This window comes from Canis aureus, chromosome 1 (assembly GCF_053574225.1).
Source record: "Canis aureus isolate CA01 chromosome 1, VMU_Caureus_v.1.0, whole genome shotgun sequence".
NCBI classification, from domain to species: Eukaryota; Metazoa; Chordata; class Mammalia; order Carnivora; family Canidae; genus Canis; species Canis aureus.
The window spans coordinates 12,129,205-12,154,300 of NC_135611.1; the positions used below are offsets into that span (position 1 = coordinate 12,129,205).

Below are 25,096 nucleotides of genomic sequence, written 5' to 3' on the forward strand. Positions count from 1 at the left end.
AATTCTTTCTGAGCTTTCAGATGAAGATGCAGGGGCACATGGTAGGCAGTGCCCAGTGCCCTACACATCACCTTATTAACCTTATTAAATATCACCAAATTCAGTGATATTTTTATGATGCTACCTTTTTTGTCTGTTACCTAAAAATATTTCTAGCCCAATACTTCTCAACCAAATGTGAGAATCAGAACTACCCAGAGGAGTTTTCAGTCTCCAGGATCACGCCCCGGGCGAAGGCAGGCGCTAAACCGCTGAGCCACCTGGGCTGCCCTGCCAGAGGAGTTTTCAGACACATGTATGGCCCCTTCTAAGACGATTCTGATTCAGCAGATCCAGGATGAAGTACAAACATACATATTTTCAAAAGGCTCATTGGATAATTGTCATGAAAACCCTCTTGGAATAAGGCTGACCTCTGCTTTAACACTGTCTTATACCATACACGTAGTGCAATATTTAATGTGGATATCATTAGGAAGAAAAAAGAAATTATTTACCTAAATTCACTTAAAAGACTCTAAACATACTCACAAAAAGCTTGGATATTAACCTTGTGCACTTTGTTCTTATATTACTTATAAAACTGACAGATAATGAGAGAAATCTTATTTTTATATATTATGTGTCTTTATGTATGACAGAATGTGTCTTAAAAATCTTGTTTACCATCTCCTTTTAAATCAATTCAAAGCCACTACAACTTTTTAGATATTCATTCAGGTCTATCAAAAGGGATGAGAAGTATTTCTGTATTCAAGTAAAAGTTTGACTGACATATGAAAGAAAAATTCAAAATTTGCTGCACAAATGAATGCAATTATTTTATACCAACTTTTTTTTAATGTGTCTAAAAGGCAACAACATGAGGTATAGACATCTGGATGCCACTGAGTCATAATGAAACACAGTATCACGCACGATGATTGGTTGCCTAAGAGCTATTATGAAAATAGAGCAATAAAAGAATTCATATGAAAGGCTATGAATCAAGATTACAGACAGAAGAAATTGCTACACAAAATGATTTTCAGAGCAAATCAGGATAAGGCAGACATCGAGTTTTCAAAGAGGGGTGTGGTGTGACAGATAGGGTTGTTAAACACATTGAGAGAAAGCTTTTGCAGTAGAACTTTAATTCCTATTCCTCTTTCTTATTGACTTCTATATAAGCAATACGTTCCATAACTACTAGATTTCATGAACAGAGTTTTATTTGGAAAAAAATCTAGGTAAGACAAAGTAAAGGAAGTAAAAGGAGGAAGATAAAGGTAATGTTTATTTTTTAATTTTTTTAAAGGTAATGTTTAAACAGATTCTATCCAATATTGGGACTATGTATCACAATGAGACTATATAAAATTGGAAATTAACCCAAACCCTTATTACACTGTGGCTCACAACAGCAAGCAATATGGGGGATGAATAAGAACCTGGATTCAAATGGGAGTCAAACAGACCCAAACCAGTGATACCATAGAGCTATTCTGGACCTGCAGAAGCTGTGCTTTCATCTGTCAAGTGACATGTATGTCAGACATGCTGAGAGAGAGAGAGAAGCAGCTTTTTTGGTATATTATTTCCTAGACTAGAAAATAGGGCTGTTTACATATTTTGCCATCAGAGATGATGAACTTCAGGGTTGAAAAAAAATCCCAAAAAACTATAGAGAACAAAATGATGGTTAGCAGAGCAGACGTGGGTGGGGGATGGGTGAAACAGGTGATGGGGATTAAGAGAACACTTAACTTGATGATCACTGAATAATACGTGGAGCTGTTGAATCACTATATTGCACACCTGAAACTAATATAGCACTATGTTAGCGATCCTGGAATTAAAATTAAAAAAAACTTTAAAAATAAGTATTATAATCAAGGCAGGGATGAACAACCTTTTCCTGTAAGGAGATAATACTAAACAATTAGGCTTTTCATGTTGTATATTCTCTGCCACCTGTCAATGAATTAGTGTGGCCAAGTGCCAATAATGCTTCATTTACAGGCAATGAAACATAAATTCTCTACAACTTTCACGTTTCACACAACACCCATCTTCCTTCCATTTTTCTCAATCACTTCAAAATACAAAACCACCCTTAGCCCCTGAGCTGTACAGAAATAGACAGGGAGTTGTTTGTCAACCCCTGATCTAAGGAACCCAAGGTAATAAGCTTTTCCCAGACTAGATGCTTACCCTTCTTCCTGCCGTCTCTCTTACTGCAATTAAGATGAACTATTCATGATAAGTAGGACATTTTGTGTCTTCCAGTTGATATCACCATCACCTGCTGGTCCTTCTTTCCCATAATTTTGTCTTTCATTTCTCTAGTTGAAATATCATGGAGAACCACTATCACCTTCTTTATGAGTGTCCCCCTAACTTCCTTACCTAACAAATAATAAATCTTCTTTATACGAAAAGCTAACTATGAACAAGAAATTCTATACACATCTTGAATGTGCATTTAAAAAAATGCAAGGCTGGTATTATCCATCGATGTGAGAACCAAACATCAGGGAGTTCTAGTGACAGTTCAAAGTTAACCTGTGTAGTTGGCAAAGATACACTACGTGAAGACAAGGCCATGTCCACCCACCACCTATTCCCTTCCTGGTATAAAAATCAGGCTCGAAGAACAATTAAGGTCTCTTATTGTATGCCAGTATCACATTTAGGAATCTGCCCACCTCACCAATCTTATAGGTTTGCTGTAAAGTATTCCTAAATTTAAAACACCTAGAACATTGACTGAAACTGAGTAATTGCTGTATAAATATTCGCTTCTTCCTATTCTATTATTCTTAGTGCCTTTATTTCGTGCAAGATAATGAGGAAATAAAATGACACTTAAGACTATGCCTTCCTCCTCTGTTTCCCCATGACACCTAGGCCTCAGTAAAGTCAGTTTGCAATATGTGTCTTGAATTAAAACAAAACAAAATGAAACAAAAACTATCATAAAGAGTGAGGTCTGGATAGTTTGTTCCCCTCCCCCTGCCATTTTTAGCCTTTTCGATAGTAAAACCTAAGTTAAAACATAATCTTGAATCCATTTAATAGATTCACTGCACTGCATTTGTCTTTCTCCATATAGCTTGGCTTCTGGTCTATAGCCAAATGTGCTCTCATTAAGCTCAATGGCCTCCTTTTAGATCTTGCACTTTTGGGCAATGCTGGTGTTGATGTTTAGGAATTGATCCAAGTTAAACTCTTCTTTTGGAAATTGTTCATTCTGCTCTTCTAAACATGGCATGGTACCAACAGGGCTGATTAGAGAGAGAGTGTGTGCGCACATACACACACGTGCCTGTCTATATATTTAGTGTCTATGTCTAATGTGGATTTTGTACAAAAGCACTAAGATTGTTTGTCATTTTTAAAGACACTTCTTTTTCTAGAGATTCCAGCTGTCTTTTGGATCAAAGCATATTCTGCTGCTTTCAATATCTTCCCTACATGTTGATCAAACCAATAGAAATCTTTTCCTCCTAAGTAAAGGAGCTTAAATGAGGTATCTATAGAAAAAGAACCCTCAATCACAATTTTTTCCTTTACAATAATTTTACTCAAAATAAATCTACTGTACAGAATTTTAAAAGTGATCTACAACCTTGAAAAAGGTCTCTCCGCAAGAATAACTTTGTACACCTAAATACAAGAAGAATTCTAAAATTATCCCCCCATCAAGAACTTTTCAAAAGCAAAACACACCTTTATTATGTACAACTGCATTATTCCTTTGTTTTGTCCCTTCTCTGAGTTATGCCTAAGAAAGTCTTAATGTTTCCCTCTCAGCCCCTGGACTCTCATTTCTTAGAGCAGTGACTTTAGAAAACTTGTAAGTCCATTCTCTGCCCCTTTGAGATGGAAATTTTTTTTAAAAAAGGTTCTTGCCATTTTTACAGCCCAAGAATGTCTTCCTCAAGAAACAGGGAGTCATCTCTTTGAAATATCATCACCAAGGAAGAAAGGGCTGCTGTGAAGAGTAAGAGCCAACTCTGTCTGAGCCTTGCTCCAAGCTATAAAACTACCTCCTGTTGTGAAGCTACAAGAAATTTTACTTTCCCTTTAGGTAAAGTCAATCAGCACATACAGAAGCCCTGTTATCCACCCACCACCCAAATACACTCCAGCACTTAACTCGCCTGCCCTCTCTCTCACCTGAGTTGAGTTTAGACTGAATTCTGGCCTCCTTCTCCTGTGGCCACATCCTTGAAGTCTGTCTTACCCTGTTTAAATTTGTCCAGTGCAATTTTTGCCGACAGTTGCAAGTGACTTCTGCATCTTCTGAAGATTTTATTTGTCTTGAAATCTTTTGTGCATCATGAAACCTATATGTGGATTTGGGCAATAAGCTGTTTTTTATAGAGAGAAAAGGGAAAATGTGTTCCAAATTGTGTGTGTGTGTGTGTGTGTGTGTGTATGATTCTATATTTGGATGCACCATGTTGATGCATTAAAAATATGTAAGGACAAACAAATCATCTGAAAGTGAGCAAAATAAGTATAAGCAAATTTGGAATAAGCAAAACAAGAAAGACTTCTGGGTACCACCATGTCCAGTTTATATTTCTATGAGAGTCATTATTTTGACTTTTCAAAAAATTATGCTTTAATGCAACTCTTTATCAGGTATTTCATACAAATATTCACATTTTGCAAATAGACTACTATTTATACACAGAAAGTATCTAGTGCTCTCTAGGTAAATTGGGACCCTAACGAAGATATTATGAATAACTGCAGAAATGTTTAAAGCCTGAAATGGTAAAGTATGTCAACATATGAAGAATAAAGTAAGGATATAAATATCAGGAATAATTATTTCCATTATCTAGCCACACAAGTGTCCTCTGGCTTCCATGAGTATTAAATTAACATCTCCTAACCTAGATACTAGCAAACAGAAGCAATTAAGCAGATACAACACATCTCCATTTCCTAAGTTAAAAAAAAAAATCTAAGACCATCAACTAAATGTACATATGTTTCAGATTTTTAGTTGAACCTATCTACAAAGAGAACCATAAACTGCTAAATGAATTCCCTGTTAACAATACACATTTATATAGGCCTTAACATATGCAGGTTTTCATTCTATGAGTTTTACAATATTACCTTATTAACTGCTCACACTCATTGATTCTCACAAGATAATACTGTCAGATAACACAGTTCTTAACAGATCATTCTGACAAATCTGGAAACTGAGTCAAGGACAGATTGAGTTTCTTTCTTTTTTTTTTTTTTTTCAGATTGAGTTTCTTGCTCATAATCACACAGGATGGTTCCAGGGTCTTTGTTTCCACAGACTAAGAAAAAACATCAGAATGAATTGGAAGCATGAATCAGGTAATCTAAAACAAGCAAAAAGAATAGTAGTGAATCTCAGGATGTTGACAAAGGAAGAAAGTAGGATCAACCATATAAAACTGATGTAGTTTATGCTGCAATGGTGAGAGAGAAATTGAGGGCTGTTATCATCAAAATGTCTACTGTCATCACGTATTATTTCAACTAGAGCAGAGAATGCCTAAATCAGAAACTCCCCAGATTCTTATCCATATCTAGTTAATTAATGTCTGGCTTTCTCTTTTAGGTACTGTTGTCTGTATGCCACTCAACAGAAATGTTCCACTATGACTTCTGTATTAATGTCCTGTGGCTGCAGTAGCAAACACCACAAATTTAGTGTCTTAAAATACATCAATTTATTGTTTTATACCATTTTGGAGTTCAGAGGTCTAAATCAAGGTGTTGGCAGGGGTGTGTTCCTTCTCAAGGCTTCAGGGAAGAATCATTCCTGCTTCTAAAAGCCACACGAGTTCTTGGCTCACAGCTTCTTCTTCCATCTTCAAAACACATCACTTCTTCCCTCTGGTTCTGTTCCCACATCCCTCATCTAAGGTCCTCATGATTAATTACACTGAGCCCAATGAGATAATCTATGAAAATCTCCCCATCTCCACCCCGTTAACTTAATCATATCTGCAAAACCCCTTTTGTCATACAGGGTCAACTACTCATAGTTTCCAGAGATTAGGACATGGGTATCTTTGAGATGCATAGCAGGGGTACACTATTCTGTGTACCACATACTCCCTGTGAATTTAGGCTTTTTTTAGTTTCATAAGCAGAAAATAGAAAACAAGCCTTGCAAATTACTATATTCTTTCCCAGTGTAACATAACAGCTCAAGCAGAGCTATTTCCCAGCATGACTAGACCCAGTGACTTCCTGTGGAAGGGCCTCACACATTTTCAGGCAACCTGAATGCAGATTATGACCCAAAGGCAGTTTAACTTCTATTTTCCTAGGAGCCTTTACCAAAGAGCAGCTAATATTAACTTATTTTGACCCACATAATTATTTTGTGAGTAATGCAGAAACAGGAGAGAAGACTACAGCGTAAGTCAGCAGACCTGAGTTTCTTTTGCCATTTCATGTATGTGTGACCCGAAGATTAAATTTTTAGTTTCTCTGGAGCACCGCTGGGACTCAAAACCTTTTTTTCTACTTTCCCAGCATCCACAGTATTTTATAGCTCCTCTCTTTTCATGTGTGTTTTTTTCCACTCACTTCTCAAACCTTCGCTGGCCTGTCTTGCTTTGATGTCTATAACGTGGCACAATGATATGCCAATTCTTGATGTCAGCTTCAAGAGACCTTGTAGCTTCGATTCTTGCCACTCTTGGAACAAGGCCAAGTTACCTACTGGAGATGAGACACATTTATACCCACCCTTGTCCCAGCAGACAGACAGACACCTCCATAGAGGCAGACCCACCATGCTGATCAGGAGCTGGCCACTGACCCAAGTGTGAGCCTACCTCAGGTCAGCAGAAAAATCATCTGGCTGAACTTCCATCAAATTGCTAACTCACAAAATCATGATGTAAAGAAATACTGTTGTTTAAAGTAGTAGATTTTGGGGGTAATTCATTAAGTAGCAATGAATAGTTGATACAGCTATGGAGAGAAACAATAAAAGTTGGTGGCTTCAGTTTTTGACATCATGTGGCAGCGTATTTTGATATGATGGCAGCAGATACAGTGAAAATGAACCAAAATAGCCTCGAAATGACCAAATGAAATAGTGAGAGAGAGGTCATATCCAGACATGTGAATTTCTTTGAATTCCAGGCCCTTGGCTCTTCTAAGCATTTCCTTATTGGTTTATATTTTATCTTTATTATCTAAAATAGATTCCGGAATCCATCAGTTCCCTCCTCTACTGATAATACGTGCAATTCCTTTTCTTTATCTGAATATATTTATATTTTAGATTTCCTTTGTGGTTCAGTTACTTATAAAGTCTTTTAGAATACCTCAGTCCTGGAAAAATAAAACAATTTCCCTTCTCAGAATCTTTTCCTACCCTGCTAACTTAAACTTTTTAGTTTTACCAAGTAATGTTGAAAGCATTCTTTCCCTTACTTTATTATATTTTTTAAAGTAACCTCAATGCCCAATGTGGGGCTTGAACTCACGACCATGAGATCAAGAATTGCCTACTCCACCGACTGAGCCAGCCAGACACCCCTTTCCCTTACTTTATATACATGCGTTAGGGATATTCTCAAGTGCCCCTTTTAATTTTAATTATCATGCATATGGTAATGCCTCCCAGACCTAAGTTTGTACTCTAGACCTCTGCCTCGAGCTGCAAATCCTTACTCATGACCTCCTAGACATTATTATCCAGATACCACAGGCACTTCACACGTATTCTAAATCATAATAATCATCTGTACACTCCCATTTGAAAGGAATGGCACAATTATTCATCTAGTTACTCACACTGGAAACATTAAGTTTTGTCCTTAAATTCTCTCTTCAACTTTCTTATACAATCACTAAATCTTATCTCTTTCTTAAATATCTCTTTCTTAAATATGTCTTTCTTGGAAGCCTACCCATCGAAACTAATTCAGGAAACAACACACCATGGAAAAAGACAGAAGTAAGGAAAAAAAATTGTACATTATCTGTGACTTGTACTAAGCAAAAAAAAAAAAAAAAAGTGATGGACTCACTGGAAAATGTCTTTGGCATATACATATCAAAGCAGAACACTGCTCTGATAACTGTCAAAATCAAAGCAAACAGAAATACTCCTAAGTGAACATGGCCTTTGCCTCTTTTATCAAGACTATCATGTGTTGACATTTATATTACTATCAACGTCCTTCAAAGAGTGTCAATTTCTTATTTCCTTTTTAAGCCCCTAAATTCTTCTCTAATCTTGGCTATTCAAACATGGCTAAGTTTATATCTTAATAAGTAGATTGTCTATATATACACACACATGAGCATAATGATGAAAATGATATAAGGATCTACTTAAATATACACGGTAATAATGGGTTGAATAAATTGGAAAATATAATCTGAAATTCAGAAGTTAACTACAGTTACCATATTAATCTTATCACAGCCACCTTTAAAACCAAAATAATCCAAAATGTATGCCTTTTCACAGTCCAAAGAGAAATGTCTTCGTTCCACTTTAAGAAATGTGCCTCCACGGCACCAGGATTAATTGAATAAAATCTTTTGAAAGAAAAACATAATGATAAGAAGACATATAAATTAGAAATGTTGTCAGTTTGATATACCTCCACCACACATCAGCAGCATTTTACGAAGTGCTGAAATAGACACTTGACTCTGGGAATTAGCTCCTCCTTATTGCAAGTAAGAAACAAAGGACACGTTTCAATAACAAGATAGTAAACCCCAGAGCTTAGAAATCCTTGTGGCAGAGTTGAAGGCTGAAAGGAAAGTATATAGTCTAACTCTTCCTGCCCCCCCAGTGAAGGCATGCGGGCCTCCTTATCAATACTTCTATAATAATGCTCTATTATTTGATGGCTTTGGCTTCATTCAGAATTTTTAAAGGTATGAATATAAGGAGATTATGAAGATAACATAGGGCTGGCCAGAAAAAAAGCTTAAATATACTATTTTGACCATGAAAATGTGATCCTCCAAACACCATCCATATGCCAGACATGAATGTGTACTCATCCTTCACAGGAAATACATCCTGAAAATGCTCATTTTTTACTGCACTGTAACTGTATAGTAATGTATTTTATAAAAGCAAAATCCCATATTTAATCCCTACTGAGGTCTTATATTGAAAACTGAAGCACATTAGAAGACAGATTGTCATATCTCAAAGGAAAAATAGGAAATTATAGTTCCCATGTTGTAAATTATGATGCGAAAATGTAAGCAGAAAAAACTCTAGGTGTAAAGAAAGACAGTTTTCACTCACATGGGATAATATTTATGTTTACACTCTGTGAATTTGGAAGCCCTGTGCAACTGGGTATAAGGGTTATCATTAAATCATTCATAAATGGCCAAAGCAGCAGCTTGTATTCTGTTTTAACTGTGAAACACTGTATTATCATCATAATTTAAAACAGTATTTAAACTATACAATCATGTTTCTAATTCTGTGAAAATACCTACAAAAACCTTTAGCCTTGGGGATTCTGGCTATTTGGGCATATTTATAAACATTTTCTATATAAGACATTGGAGCAATAATAGCATAAGTGAAGGTAATCTTTCACAATTCTGTACTTATTTTTCTCTTTCTAACATATCTTTAAAGAGATTGTTTTCTCGTTCTCTCTCTGCTTTTAGGTTCACTTAATGCAAAGCATGACATGTAAATGTTTCCAAATATGATAACAATTTGCTCAAACTGGAATAAATCTCATTATAACCATGACAGCGCATTGTTTCTGACAAAGCAATGAACTAAAGTTTTATTATACTACAGAGAGAAAATAAGTTCACGTGATAGTCAAGCATGGTCCACAGGTACAAAATAACCTATTTCCAAAAGAAATATCTATATAAACAAAGAGTGAAACTCAGTTATCCCAATGTGAAATAATATTTAGAGGCATTCACAATCATAAGAACAAATACATATGTCAACATCCTAGCAGTGCCTGGTTGTAAATGTTTTCCAATAGTTTGGAGAGACTAGAAAACCCATCAAAAAATGGATCATTTTTATGGACTGTCCATTCTATTGTTTATCTAAATGAAAATTTAAAACTATTCTAAGAACAATGGGAGAATGCTTCATTTGGTTTTCTTTAGAATTTCTTGGTTTTAGTAAGAATGCTCTGTGACTCAGGTTCAGAAATCCATTCTGGATTTCATAGATGATTCCACTATTCTCTACCTGCTCATACACATTTCCACGTGTTGTGAGGAACTTCTGGTAGCATTTTACCTGGAATGAAATCCAGAAGCCCCCCTTCACTGAAATCGTAATAAATAAAACTGAAAATTAAAATCCTGCCTTGAGGACCATATGCAGCTGTTAGTTCTGACAGAGGGAATCAGAAAATCTTAAGGACAGACCTCCTTCATTCTGAATAAAACCACTCTAAAGAGGCTAATTAATCTTTTTTTTAATGTTAAGCAAAAACACTTCTGAAATAGAGATTCAAGATCCTATTGGGTTCATGATGGAATATCACTTGGATTTAGGTTTAAAGACTGCCCTTAGGAGGTTAGCAGACTACACTGCTTTAAGATGGAAGATTTTAGGGGTAGTGGGCCAAGTATAGATATTCTTTTCATGAAGCCGCTGTCCTTAGATTGAAGATGAAAGTTCATAGAGCAGTTTTATGAGCTATCGTGAAGCTTAACTTACTTTTGTAGCTACTATCATGACTGAAAATTCTTGTTAATTTTAATAATCCTTTAGTGAATTCTTTTGGAATTTCTATGTATATAACCTCATTAATGATTATTTTACTGCTTCCTTTCAATTTTTTGTATCCCTCTCTTTTCTTCCCTTAGTATAAGGTAGCTTGCTTTCAACCTAGTTGGATTAATAAAGTGTTTTTGAATCTTGAACAACAATTTAAAGAAAGGGTGGATCTGAGAAGCTAGAAAAAGGTTGTGAACTCAAGAGCTATTAAAACAGTTTTAGAGTGAGCAATGATAACCATCCTTAAGATAATGCCAAGGAGAATAGAAAAAACATACAGCCAAGAGCTATTATGGATCAAGGGGGAGCAAAAGAGAAGCTAGAAATGACTTCAAAGCTTTAAGCTTAAAAAAAAATAAGTGTGCTATTTGACTGTGACCAGAATTAACAATGAATTCCCTAAAACTTTAAAAAGTAATATTCAGAAATTGAGGATAATTTTTAATCACTGAATTAAATATATCATATATATTTTTATGTACATGTTTGAATAATTTGTGCTTTCTTTATATATGAAATGCACATGTTCAATAAAAATCAATATATATTTTAAAATTCTAGAATATGAACAGATTGATTTCAGTTGACTCTTTGAAATCTTTGAGCAGCACTGTATGTACCTTATTGCATTCCTTTTATTTTAGACAACAAAACAAAACATTTTGCCAACAGTTGGCCTATCCTAGTTATTAAAACTTTTTTACACAGATTGTCACCAGCTGAGCTAAAATAGCAGCTGTCCACTGGAAATAATTGCAGAAATGTTTTGTCCATTGGCCTGAAATCAAACATATGTTTTCCTGTAACAATTAAAATATAACTTTCTTTATTGACACATGTTAATTATTGAAGAGTGTTAATTACAAAAGTTATACACCTAGATTATCAGACTGGCATAAAATTCCATTATTTAGGGGGTGGGGATTTTCACATATTCTATATTTTAGTATTTTCAAATAGTTGAGGAAATAAGACTATATTCTGCAATAATTCTTTTGTTTTTAATTTAACATTTGTCAAAAACGTCTATACAAAGCAGAGGGAATAAATAGCTCATTATCCCCCATATCTAATCAGTAGTATGAGCTAATTTAAATATACCATGACAGAGTCTTCAGTTAGGATTACAGTGATTTTCTATCTCCTTTACACTTATATTTAAGGGATTATGATAAGCTTTACAACTTTTCATGCTCTGTATGAATTCTTCCAACACTTCAACTAGTATAAACTTGGAAAGGGAATAATTGATAATGTAGTAAGTTTTCAACATTTTGGTTTCTATTTCCAACTTTGCACTGTTTTCACATATATGGACTGTTTGTCTAGTTGCTAACAAAGATGTGTAGTTGATTTTAGGGTTTCCTGGAAGAGTCAACAAAGAAACACATCTCTCCACATAAGTCATTTAAAACAGTTTATCTGGGGAGGCAGATGGGGGGATGGAGTGATTGGGTGATGGACACTGAGGGGGGCACTTGATGGGGTGAGCACTGGGTGTTACACTGTATGTTGGCAAATCGAACTCCAATAAAAAAACATATATATAGGGATCCCTGGGTGGTGCAGCGGTTTGGCGCCTGCCTTTGGCCCAGGGTGCGATCCTGGAGACCCGGGATCGAATCCCACGTCGGGCTCCCGGTGCATGGAGCCTGCTTCTCCCTCTGCCTATGTCTCTGCCTCTCTCTCTCTCTCTCTCTCTCTCTCTGTGACTATCATAAATAAATAAAAATTAAAAAAAATATATATATAAATAAAATAAAACAGTACATCTGTCAGTGTGCCTTGCTGTCACAGAACTACAGATAAGGGCTATGGCTTTACTCAGAGTAGACTAGTTAGGGCATTACTATAAATGTCATTCAAGATTTTCTATGATTCTGACACCTAAAAATAAATGCATAGCTTTTTGTCTTACAGTTAAAATAGTAATAGCTCCACATGGTCATTTGTTTTGACTAATACATTCTTTCATCAAAGCAAATGTGGCTTTGCCACATTAGTGGCACTAATGCCACTAATGCCATTAGTTTGGTGCTACCTTCAAGAAAACAAAAATAAGGAAAATATTACCTTTTGTATAGTAATGATTCCTTCCTGTGTATCTTTGTCAACAGAAATCTTGAAAATCCCTAATCCATCACCATCCACAATTTTGTATTCCATTTCAGCATTAGCTCCTATATCAGCATCAGCCGCTTTGATTCGGGCCACAACGGAGGCCACTGGCAATGACTCTGGGACATTATACTGGTAAGACCCTGTGAAATTCACAACAAGAAATGAACAAACTACATGAAAGCTAACCATTAAATACTTAACTATTTGGCGGTTTGCATCACCTCCGCTTAATGTCTTTTTATATTTTACTAAAAAAGATGCTATAGCAATAGGAGATAAATGACAAGTTTCATATAGACTCAAGAAATTTCGTGGCAATTATCTAATAATAATTAACATGTGACAACAGAAACAGCCTGAAGAAAGCATGATAAGAGCCTCCGTTCCTGTATGTCATGGTGAGAAATAAGCTATTTTCAATATTAAAATAAATTTAAACTAATCATACATGAGATTAACATATAACCATTAAATCTAAATAATTAAAATATAATTAATATAAATATTAAAAAAACAAAAACAGTATAGCTTAGGCTTCAAATGGGCAAATATGAGACTAAACAGTTCTGATTACTTATCGTTAGGATTTACATAACAGTGGCTTTTACTAAGAAAGTTTCAGAAAACTGGACAAGGGAGTTGATGAAAGACCACATTTGTCTTGTTTGAGCTCATAAATTTATCAGGAATAGGAGTTATCTCTGTGGGTTGTATGTAGAACTGATCTGGGACAACAGCCCAAGAGCAGAGGCAATACTGTTTGAACAGAAGGAAAGAAAAGGAAAATAGAAAGAGAAGCTTTTTAACTTTCTTTTGTAAAAATTCCTCTTCACCATCCTGCAAGAAAAAAAAAAAAAAAAAAGCCTTGGAAAGCAGATGACCATGAATCATCCCCTCGAAACTAGGAAACTCCTCAGAATCATTTTTCTCTAATCATCTGTTTTTTCCTGCTTCCTCCACCTATTCCATTCCCTTCTGGTTGTTAAATGCAGTGTCTTTTCACTTCTTTGTGAAAAGAAAAGATTCTCTTTGAAGGAGCAGAAGAAGGAAAATGTATCCATATGAAAGGACCACATTTTCAGCTCTGAATTATTATTAGCAATTTTCTAAATTTTGTGAACAGTCACTGATTAAAAAAATAAAGACAAGATATGCTGATGACTTTTGAGTGACCCTTTTCAGACATCCAGAAGCATCCTTAGTAAACTCCAGAAACTTTAAGGATAGAATATTAACTACACATGGTAAAGAGAAATCCAGTAAAAATGAAAAACCTCATGACATATCCTTGGCTTCCCTCACTTTAATAAGTATGAGAGTATCTAATAAGCTAGAAAACCTGTCCTATACCTTAGCAAATCATGACAACTGAAATAACAAAAATTCTAAGTATCAACTCCTGTCACTCTAGGCTTAAAGAAAAATAGTTAATTTTATTATGAGCCCAATATCATTACATCATTGCTTTGCTTATTCTACAACCTTCCTCTGCTCTCCCATCGTAAGCTATCAAGAGCACAATTAAGGATAAGTTCATTTTTTTTATGAATGCTAAACTTAATTTCACACTTTATTTTGTTAGGAGGTATTACAATGTCTGTAGTAGAACTATTATAAAATATTGCATATTAAAATATGTAAAATAAAAATGAAACATCCAAAGATGAAGTATTTGCAGGAAAATACAGTGACTTTCATATTTGCAGAGAAAGCTTCCTTGACATTGTTCACTTCCAAGATCTGTTTTTGTAAGGGAGCTTAATTACTCATGACTATTGAACAAATGTTTTAGAGACATCAGAGTCTATACAATTTCCTTATTTCCCTGAGCGCTATAAAGAAATACCACATACACTTATAAAGAAGAAAGAAAAAAACCTAAAAGAGAGTGAGATGAAATGCTTTTCTATAATCAAGGCATTTCTACCTAGAATTATTTTCCCCTTTTCTCATCTAAGTCAAAAGCCATTTTGGTCACAGAAACTAAATTGAGGGCATGTGGTTTTCTGGTTCTTTGAATTGACTTCTTTTGAAACAGTGAATGTTTGCACAAGAAAGAGACGGTAAAACTGCTAAAGGAATGTTTAATGTGCATGAAGCAGTAAAAAAAAAAAAGTGTGGAATATAAAATGAAAAAAAGTTTAGCGCTCTTCTATTTTTAGCTTTAAAAACAAATCAATACTTTTAGGGGCACCTAGGTGGCTCAGTTGGTTGTGTCTGCCTTCTGCTCATATCATGATCCTAGGGTCCTAGGATACAGTCCTGCTTCGGGCTCTCTGCTCAGTGGGGAGGCTGCTTCTTCCTCTCCCTCTGTCTTTCCCTCTGCTGTGCTCTTTCACTCTCTCTCTCTCAAATAAATAAATAAAATCTTAAAAAAATAAATCAACACTTTTAGTGTACAGAATACATGATATGCATCTGAATGTTATAATTGGCAAAAAACCTTATAACTTACAAAGAACATCTTAGAATGAAAAGATGAATATATAAATAAACTTAATAACTGGTATTAAGAATGAGAACCAAAGAAAAACCATATTATATTGAAGACAGAAGTAATACAAAGACAGGACTGCCTCTTTTCACTTTCAATACCCTTACTATTCTACATTTCTGAATTAAAACCATCCCCCGATAAAACAAAACTATGGGAAAATGTAGTAAGATAATCACTTGTTTGAGAAATATTTGGAAAAATTTCCTTTCAAAAGACAGTTCCAGAGGTTGGCAATGAAAGTGAGGAACTTGCAGCATTAAACAAAACAGCTTACTTCGAGGAAAGCGAGGTGGGTTATCATTGACATCAGTTAGGGTCACCGTGACTGACGTGGTTCCTGAGAGTCCTCCATTTTGACCAACCATATCCTTTGCCTGAATAACAAGCAAATACTGGTCTTTAGCCTCTCTATCCATGTTTGGAAGGGCGGTCTTGATGACTCCTGTAAAATTTCAAATCCCAGTAAAACGCATCATGAATCATTGCATTTAATACTATTGAAGAACACTGATACAGGTAGCAAGTCACTCCTGAGTTCCTGCCATTTATTGTTTTATTTTAAATAGTCTTAAAGCCTATTCAAGACCAAAGGGACATAATAATTGCATATGTGATTACAAAACACATAGAATGCTGTAATATGGAAAAGCAGGGCTTCTCAATATTGGATAGAGAGGATTATCTTTCAGTTTTATGAAAATACGGTTTGGAAATACCAACTTACAAATAAATAACATGAACTCCTCACCTAGAATAATGCGCAGTCACCTGTCAGGTACATGACAATGGAACTCTCCTTCTCTTTCACCCTCTCCAACAACTTAACTCCCAGGTGATGTGATATCACTATAACCTTTCAGTTATGGTTCCTACTACCTCTTTTTGGGCAAAATGGCTGAAACAGTCCACAAAGAAAAAAATAGGAGTGATTTATGTTTAATAAGAAAAATACCATTCCAAACTATGGTTATGTTTGTGGATGCGGTTATGAGATGTAGGATGATCTCAAGCCGTATGGAAAGATCTGAGAAAAAATATTAAAAGTATTAAAAGATGAGAACGACTATGTTAATATAAATCAGGAACACTGAAAGCATTCATGTGTTTTGTTGTTTGTTTCTAATCAATTGCACTGAATATTGATCACTCTTAGGGCTTCAGTGTATGAGAAATAGATTTCAGAGTTCCATTTTGCTCAATGGGGAAACTTGACAGAATAATTGTGGAGCAGTGAATTAGTTGTATAATTATTTAATTACTGCCTAGGTATATTAGGCAATAATATTTAATTATGGGATGAAATTTAATTTAATGTTATATGTAAATACATAAAATGATATATATATACCTATTACACTTAGTGTATGTACATAGAGGTGATATCAAATAAAAATGTATTTAATATTGATCAATATAGACCTTGGAACTAGCAATATGAGGTCATCTTTACTAATTAAATATAAATTCAGAATTCTACTTAATTATTTCTTGCAATTTCATCTTTTCCAACAAAGACTGTCTTATCTGTCCACCTAAGACCAGAGATGGAAAGATATCTAATCTATTTTATTAAACAGATTCTACTTTTTATGGGGAAGTCAATTTTAAACCCTCACTGATTCAGACCTGAGGAAGAGAAACTCTAATATCATGGACTTCTCAGTAGCAAAACCAAGTTGCTTGATAAAAGATGGCTCTTTGGGGATAAAATAATTGCAAAAAAAACTATTTAAATTGGGATGAAAGTTCTTTCTTTCTTCATATTTATTTTTTCCCTCATGTTTAGCATAAAAATGTCATATCCTCCAAATTTATAATCTTTTAATAGCTGCCAATTTAAATCGTTTAAAGGATGATTATTCAATGTACACGTAATAAAGGTGTGCTATATGTTGCATATAATATGTGCTATATTTTATTTACAGTGTATGTTATATCAAGTATGAGCCTAGGAGAAATTATATGAGGCCTGCCCTAAACTTCATAATACTCTACAGTTTGGTAACTATTCTAGGGGTGGGAAACAGATGAGAAAAGCCTTTCAAGAGCATAGGAAAAATTTAAGCAATTTGTTATTAGTTCCCAAGATTCCAAGTTAAACAACACTCATACTGCCTTAAGTAACCATATTTTTGTTTAGTCTAAGCACTAGCTATCAAACACAAACACACCCACACATATACCCAGATCAACAACACATCAGTATTTTAAGTATTTAAATTATACCTTTTTGATTTAGGTCTACTCAAATTTTTTTTGTTTTAAAATTTTGACTACTCTTTCTTACTGGGCAGTGTTGATACAAGCACACAGTAACACAGGCTCAGTTAAAGTTCCCCACTGAATTCTTTTGGTGATCTACCCACTGCTTATAGTTAGTATGTGAAATATCAAGGCAACATGAAAATTGTAAGAAATAGTCACATACTAATCTGGTTTGATTGACTAGTGTCTAATAAATATTCTTACTGTCATAATGACTCCATGTGTATTTCACATTTGTTCAATACTTCTGTTAACTGTATAATACAATGAGTGCTGATCTCAGTAATAATGTTACTGAGCATAAACAGTCTTTGTCTAAGAATTCTGGTACTTACATCTAAGTCTTTGTCTAAGAATTCTGGGACTTACATCTCTCCATCTTTTTCCTTTCTTTTGTTTCTGATGTTAATAATCCTTTATGTGTAACTTCTTTTTAAAAATATATTGAGGATTGGCTCTTTTGATCACTATCATTAAATGATAAAATATTAATGAGTTTTCTTTAGAATCATTTCCTATTTGTTCAGGTTCTTTATTTTTAATGTCTGTGCATCTCATTTTTCCTTCCAATATCAAGAGGTACAAGTGAGCTTTCATCTTTATACCTTTATGATGATGGAGAGAGCCTTACTATCTCAACTAATCAGCAAGGAAAACACTGCAGCCTCATCCTCTCATGGTTTTGCTTGGTGGCATTATTTTTGTAAGGAAATACAACATTATTAAGAAAGAAGTCTGGTAGTCAAAGTTACTTATTTTTCACACCTCTAATTGTTGCTTTACAAGTGATCTTATAAATAGCACTTTTCCAAAGTAAAAGTCATCACAAAGTTTGCAAAGTAACCAGGTGGCAAAGGTAATTTCCAAATATCTCAAATATTAAACATATTTTTGACAAGAATAGAATTGGGAGAGAAATGAATTTAAATAAGGACATTCAAAAATAATAGATTTCCAGTTCCATGACTTTTGCTAGCTCTTTACTTTTAAGTAAAACTGGCTACATTTGGAAAAGAGTTCTCATGCACTGGATCTGATTTGCACTTTGCTATATATTATAAAGAAATACAGCAAATTGCTAATGCTACATCTCTAACGTGATAAAGGCCAGTCTTGTTTAGCCAGGTCCCTACAGGTCTGTGAGATTTCCATGGAAGACAACAACATTATTTAATCTCAATATCAGTCATTTTAAGCCACTTACGATGAGAAGAATATATCCTATAGGTCCTTAGAAAGTAGATTAGCTCAGATTTTAAACTTCCTGAATGATAATTTTTAATAGATTATGTCACCTGACACAGTAACCCAGAACTTTCCATTATTTATAATACCCAGTCACAAAAAAGTGCTGTGCACTTTAAACATAAATTTATTATCACTATTGCTCAACAACTCTCTGGTATTTAGTCTGGGAATTATTTTCAGATGATTCTTTAATTTCCTAACAGCCACTGATTTTTTTTAAGCATATTCTTTTACCATGAAACTTCTGAAGAATTTATATATATATATATATATATACACACACACACACACATATACATATATATAAATATATACACACATATATATACTAAATATACATATATATATATATATATATATATATATATATATATATACACTAAATGTAACAGATAAGAGCTTGTCCTGAAATCAACCCCTGTTTAGGGAACCAAACAATCACTCAGATCTTGGACTGGTCTCAGATGTCCACGCAACCACATGACCTATGTAACACAGGGCTACAGGGCTTCGTGTCGTGTGCATCTGAAACATATAGATGTACATAGTGACTCTCTTTCTATTAGTTTATATTCTTTCTAAGTTTCACGTCTAAGTCTTATTTATATTTGGTCTGTTTTCCTGTAAGTGAAACAAAAAACAGAACCATAAAAAGTCAGAGAAGAACCAATAATAGCAAACATGGAAGCTTCTGGAACTCTAAACAATTTCAGAGTTGGTATCAAATATAGTATCCCTGAAGAAAGGACTCTTGGAATCTGTGAGAGGACATCTTCAGCCAGCAAGCCCAACAGGAATGAGGGTCCTCCTCCACAGAATGGAATGCATTTGAAGGGCATATTTGGGAGGGGGCTTTGTTATGAGATATTACTTATATAAAATTATGATGTAACAAGTGGTTATGTAATATATGATGCAGGTATTGTGTAGTCACACCTCTTAATGTTTAAGAACGAACTCTAAATGACAAGAGGTGTTTATCATTCAATCCATTTTTCAGGACCAGCTTCATGACCATGTGACCTGTGCAGGCACACAGGTGCCATGGTTTGTTTCTTGCCCTGTTGATACTATCCTATTAATTTTAGAAGAGAGGGTCTGCATTTCCATTTTGAACTGCAAATTATGTAGCCAGTCCTGCCATATATCAAATACTGAAACAGGGATCTGCTTCTTTGCAGGTTACAGAGTAGATGAACACCTTAGAATATCCATAAGCCTCCCAACAGTTTGTAGTCATTATGGAGATAGGTGGTGTGAAGCTTTGCAGCTCTTTTAATGTTGCCTTATCCTGCTTCTAGTGCCATTCTGTTTGCTTATTAACAACAAGTTGTTAGCACTGGCTTTTGCAGCTACTCACATTCTTATTTTATGGATGGAAAATAGAAAATACACTTATCCTATGGTCTTTTGGCCTGTGAGTGGTGCCATAGGTGTAATATGTGATTGGAGGTTTTAGCCATGTTAGGTTCATGATGTGTGATTAATAAATGGTAATGGGTATTATTAACATTAAGAAAAAAGAAATCATAAGTTAACCTTATACCTAACAGTGATTCCCTGTGCCTATTTTACAAAATCTTGGTTTAGCATATTTTCAGTACTTTTCCTATCAAAACTTTTACTTTCTTCTCAAAAACTCTTAGATTTAAAGATTCAGAAATTCATGTATTTCTCACACAGATAAAAGTCAGGCTGACACCAAGTATGAAGAATAAGTCAAACTTGATTTACACATCTCCATGCCCCTAAGGATTGAAAGCTTTCCATTTTTTTGTGAAAAAAAAATACATTTTCTTTGCAATAACACACTATCCATATTAAAAATTAGCAGAGGACAAAAATTCTCAGGATAACTCTGCACTAATGACTCTAGAAAGAGAAGTCCCAATGATTACCATAATTGCAGTATGAAAAACTCTAAACAAAACAAAATAAAACTAACCAATTCATCTCCTACAATACACAATCCTTGAGATTCTGAAATTAGAATTAATTTGAAATACTAATAATGTGATCCCATGACATAGACTATTGTCCACTTGCTCAATCAGAGGCCATAATTCCACAGGACTTAAATAAAGACTATCATCTTCCCACAAAGCTAAAATCACACGCCAATCATTAGTACCAGCAAAATATTTAACCCTAGGGATTAGTACATGCTATTTCTGGACAGGTTATATAATGCAGGAATGTATAATTTGTGAGCAAATTGTCAGAAACTTGTCAATGTCTTTGGAGGAATAAAAAGTAGATATATATAAGGGAATGGGTGGGTGTCTGAATTTAGGCTTCTCAGATCTATCATTAAATCAACCACAAGTTTTACATTCATAGGATTCATATCATAAATCAAATACTTTTGTTTACTTCTCCTTCAAGACTTGCTTAATCAGAACTGTTTCTTCTCTGTTAGACTTTCCAGGTGGCTTCCAGACTCTACCCTGACTTTAACATAAAATATGCAAAGTAGTTTCTGTAAAAATTCTAATGGTGAGTTAGGATTGAATTTATTTTTCTGTTCATGCACATTACAACCACCATTCTCAAAAGACATTTAAAATATTTATCCTCCACAGTGATTTGAAATGAGTATTACCATTTATAAATATGGAAAACAGTATAAGTACCATTAAAATAATAATTTAAGGTCCCAGGCACTATCCAATAATCATGAACTTGGCTGTTTGAAGAATACTTTTCTTCATGATAAAGACAAAATTATTACAATATGGAGAAATTTTGGATTTCATGGTGGTGAAGAAAATCAGCGACATAGGCCACCCATCTTCACACTCACCTCTCTTCCCTCCACAGAGAGCCAGAAAAGCAGAATAATGTTATTTTATAACCAAGACAACAGTGTTCCAAATTATAGTCTTACTTAAACTCTTTCAGCTTAAAAGTAAAACAGAACATCTAGCCAACCAAATGCATATTCTATCCAGAAAGTCTTACAACTCATAAAAAATGTTTTTTCTTCTAAAATTAAAAAAAAAATCACTTAATTTAGTTTTTTATTTAGCAGACCATCATCCTAATTGGTTTACTCAGGAAAATTAGTTTAAATGTAACAGACTCTGGCAGGATAAGCTGAACCTCCTACCTATTCTACTGTATGGCAGGTGGGGGTTTGGCTTGAGATTTACACTTAACTACATATGATTCCTACGTGAATTAGTTAAAGAAAGCAAAATGAAAATAAAACTTGACATAAATAATAACATTTTCTTATGTAATCAGGAAAAAGCAGCTGAAATACTTTATTAGTATATCATACTTTAATTTTGGTAGAAATACTGATAATTGTAATAAAATATTCTTAGAAGATGCTGATGTTTCTATAAATAATATGCTGTTTAATAGCACAGTACACATATTGAGAGAAGCACAATAGCAATGTAGTGTTTGTTTTCAGTGCCAACTATATTGAATAAAAATAACTAATATCAATTCTGTGCCAAGGTATAAATGATGACATTATAAGAAGAGTCAATATCAGTGTTTACCTGTCTTTGGTTCCACTGAGAAGTATGGTTGTCCTTGCAGAATGCTGTAGACCACTCGGGCACTGTTGCCATATGTAGGATCGTCAGCATCCGTGGCTGTCACTTGTACCACTGAGGTCCCTACATGCCAATCCAAAAGCCAGTGAATCAAAAACTTCAAACTGCCACAAAATAGAATGACTCATAGAATGCTGAACACGCTACATTAGATTTGTTTTTAATTATTTTTTTTTCTTATTTCAAAGCATATGAAAAATTGACATATTTTTTGTAAAAGACAAACCCAGAATGAAGATAAATGCTAATTAAGCCCTCAGAAAGATTTAAGGGATACAGAAATATGTTAGCAAAAAAGAAATAAGATTGATGATGCACATTAGGAGGATACTCAGAATTGGAAGGGACTCAAATTTTGGGCATCTCATCCATCAGGGTCAGGTAACAAGTTTTTATCAGGAGCAGTCTCTATAAGTCTCAATTACTGTCCAGAAGGCCGTGTGACAAGTAACAGCATCTTGACACCCAAGTCACTGAGGGGATCTCACTATTACAGCTGAGTAGAGCCAACAGAAAATGAAACTTCATTAATTGAATAAAAAAAAAAATCTGATGGATCCACTTAACTGGATATTACGTAGCATCTCTTCAAGTAATAGTTTTAGTTTTCATTTGTTTATATGAATTGATTTAAAAGCAAAAGCATAAAATGAAAATTTAAACCACCTTCTCACAGGAGAAAAAGTATGGCAGCTTTAAAAATTGCATTATTAGTTGTTTTCTATATTTCATGAGATAGAATGTCCCACTGCTTCTTCATTTTACCATGTATTCACTCATTCCATATGGAAAGCATTTATTGTGATGTGTTCTTTTTATTTTCATTTGGAGCATAATCTTAAAAATGTTACTTGTGTTTACTTAATTTAAGCGCATGCTATTTTATCATTTATCTCCTATTGACAGGAATGGAACAAGTCTCTTTTTGTATTCTTCTAAGGTTTTAATTTGTTTCTTTTTTTAAATTTGTTTCTAATAATTTATTGAAAATGTTTTTAAATCTAACATATCATTTCAATATATTTCTAAAGAGATTTCTCTAAGTCTTTAAATAAGTCATCAATGTCCATTTTGTTACAAACCAATTGTCTTTTCCACACTATGGTTTTCCTTACCAGTCCCATCTTCTTTAAAAATGGGTGCATATTATATAGCTATAATATAGCTTTATAATAAAAAAAAGCTATGTAAACAGCACTATTTTTAAATTCTAATTTAAAAAAAATTGACAGACTTTATTGCACCCTGCAGATACCTGGTAGGACCGTATAGTGAATGATGCATATTTTAAAGTATTTTTAAAATTAAATTTTGAGTATTTTAAAATGTTAGAATTAATGGCATCAATATTCTCTAGTTTCCCTACAATGCACTATCTCTACAGCAATATTCACTCTCGTGACATACTTAAGTACTGATTTCTTACTTTATTGAAAAGGAAAGTGCCTTAAACAAAATAATCAAAACTCCTTTAGTAATTTGGTTGTATATGATTTTTTTCTAAAGTGTTCACTAAGAAATTTACTTTATACATACACATACACACAACACACATGCACACATATTTTTAAGTAACTTTAAATTGTCCATGCTTATCTATGGTCTTCTGGAAATGAATGAATTATCCTAAGGGCTTATTAGTGTGTTTTCAATTTTGCAGTTAGCATTCAACGAAAAACACAGCCCTGAATATTAAACACTGAATGCTTGTGCTATATATACTGTACTATTTGGTTAGAATTAAACCCTTTGATAAACTACGAATAACAAAAATAACTTGTATTTGTGCATAATAATCATGCTGTTTCATATCAGAGTGGTATCACTGAAACCAAAAGTACAGCACATTATTTAGCCTCTAAATGAACAAAGTTCACATTAATCCAGTTCATATGGCTACACCCTATGGAGCAAAGGAAACCTGGAGCAAGCCAGTGAAGCATAGCCAACTTGCCCACATGAAAATTATGGAATTGCTCAAACACACCTCAAAGCTTCCCGTTTTTCTAAACATTACTATTTGGGGAGGACAATGTGCCTTCTCTTTTCTCTAAAACCTGCAAATCTTGTTGTGGCTGCTGTCTTCATAGCTGTTGTTCTTGTTGTTAAGCAACAGCCAGCAGCACTGAAGATGTGGGAGGTATCAAGAAAGTGTGAAGAAGCCTGTTTGGTCAAAGAAGTGCTCACATGTAAGCTAACTATGGTGAGATGCTTCCATTGTGGTTCAGAATTTTTCATGACCACAAGCATCTATTCTTCTGGTTCATTTTCTGTTTCTATTTCTTCAGCAGCCAGGGCAACGGTGCCCCATATAATTTTCATTCTCCCATCTGTTGGAAATTTAGGGTCACTAAATTGTGATTCCCCTAAAGGGCACACATAATACACATCTTTGCAATTCCACTTCCTAACACAGTAGATCTGTTGACTGAAGGCTGGATGGATGAAGCAACCTTTATTTAATATAAAACAAATCACACTGGGTAAAATGTTCGCCTGTTAAAAAACAAATTCAATTATTCTTTAAATAAGTGTCTTACTTCAAAACTAAAAATGACAGGAAATAAATATATAAATCAACTGGTCTATTTAAGCACCACATTTTTTTTTTTACTGTTTTGTAAGATCATCTAAAATGACATACCA

General features: G+C 34.2%; 1 protein-coding gene across 3 annotated transcripts in view; it reads right to left on the reverse strand.

Annotated features, from left to right (window-relative positions):
• The window catches only part of CDH7 (cadherin 7), a 124,896-nt gene that overhangs the window by 46,480 nt on the left and 53,320 nt on the right, over positions 1 to 25,096 (reverse strand). For 2 of the 3 annotated variants that reach the window (XM_077886790.1, XM_077886870.1), the window contains exons 4-6: positions 22,394 to 22,513; positions 15,643 to 15,810; positions 12,824 to 13,011 (exon numbers count right to left, since the gene is read on the reverse strand). In XM_077886790.1, the coding sequence (XP_077742916.1) occupies positions 12,824 to 13,011; positions 15,643 to 15,810; positions 22,394 to 22,513 (476 nt within the window). The remainder of the gene's footprint in view (positions 1 to 12,823; positions 13,012 to 15,642; positions 15,811 to 22,393; positions 22,514 to 25,096) is intronic. The other variant, XM_077886938.1, reaches the window with a different exon arrangement.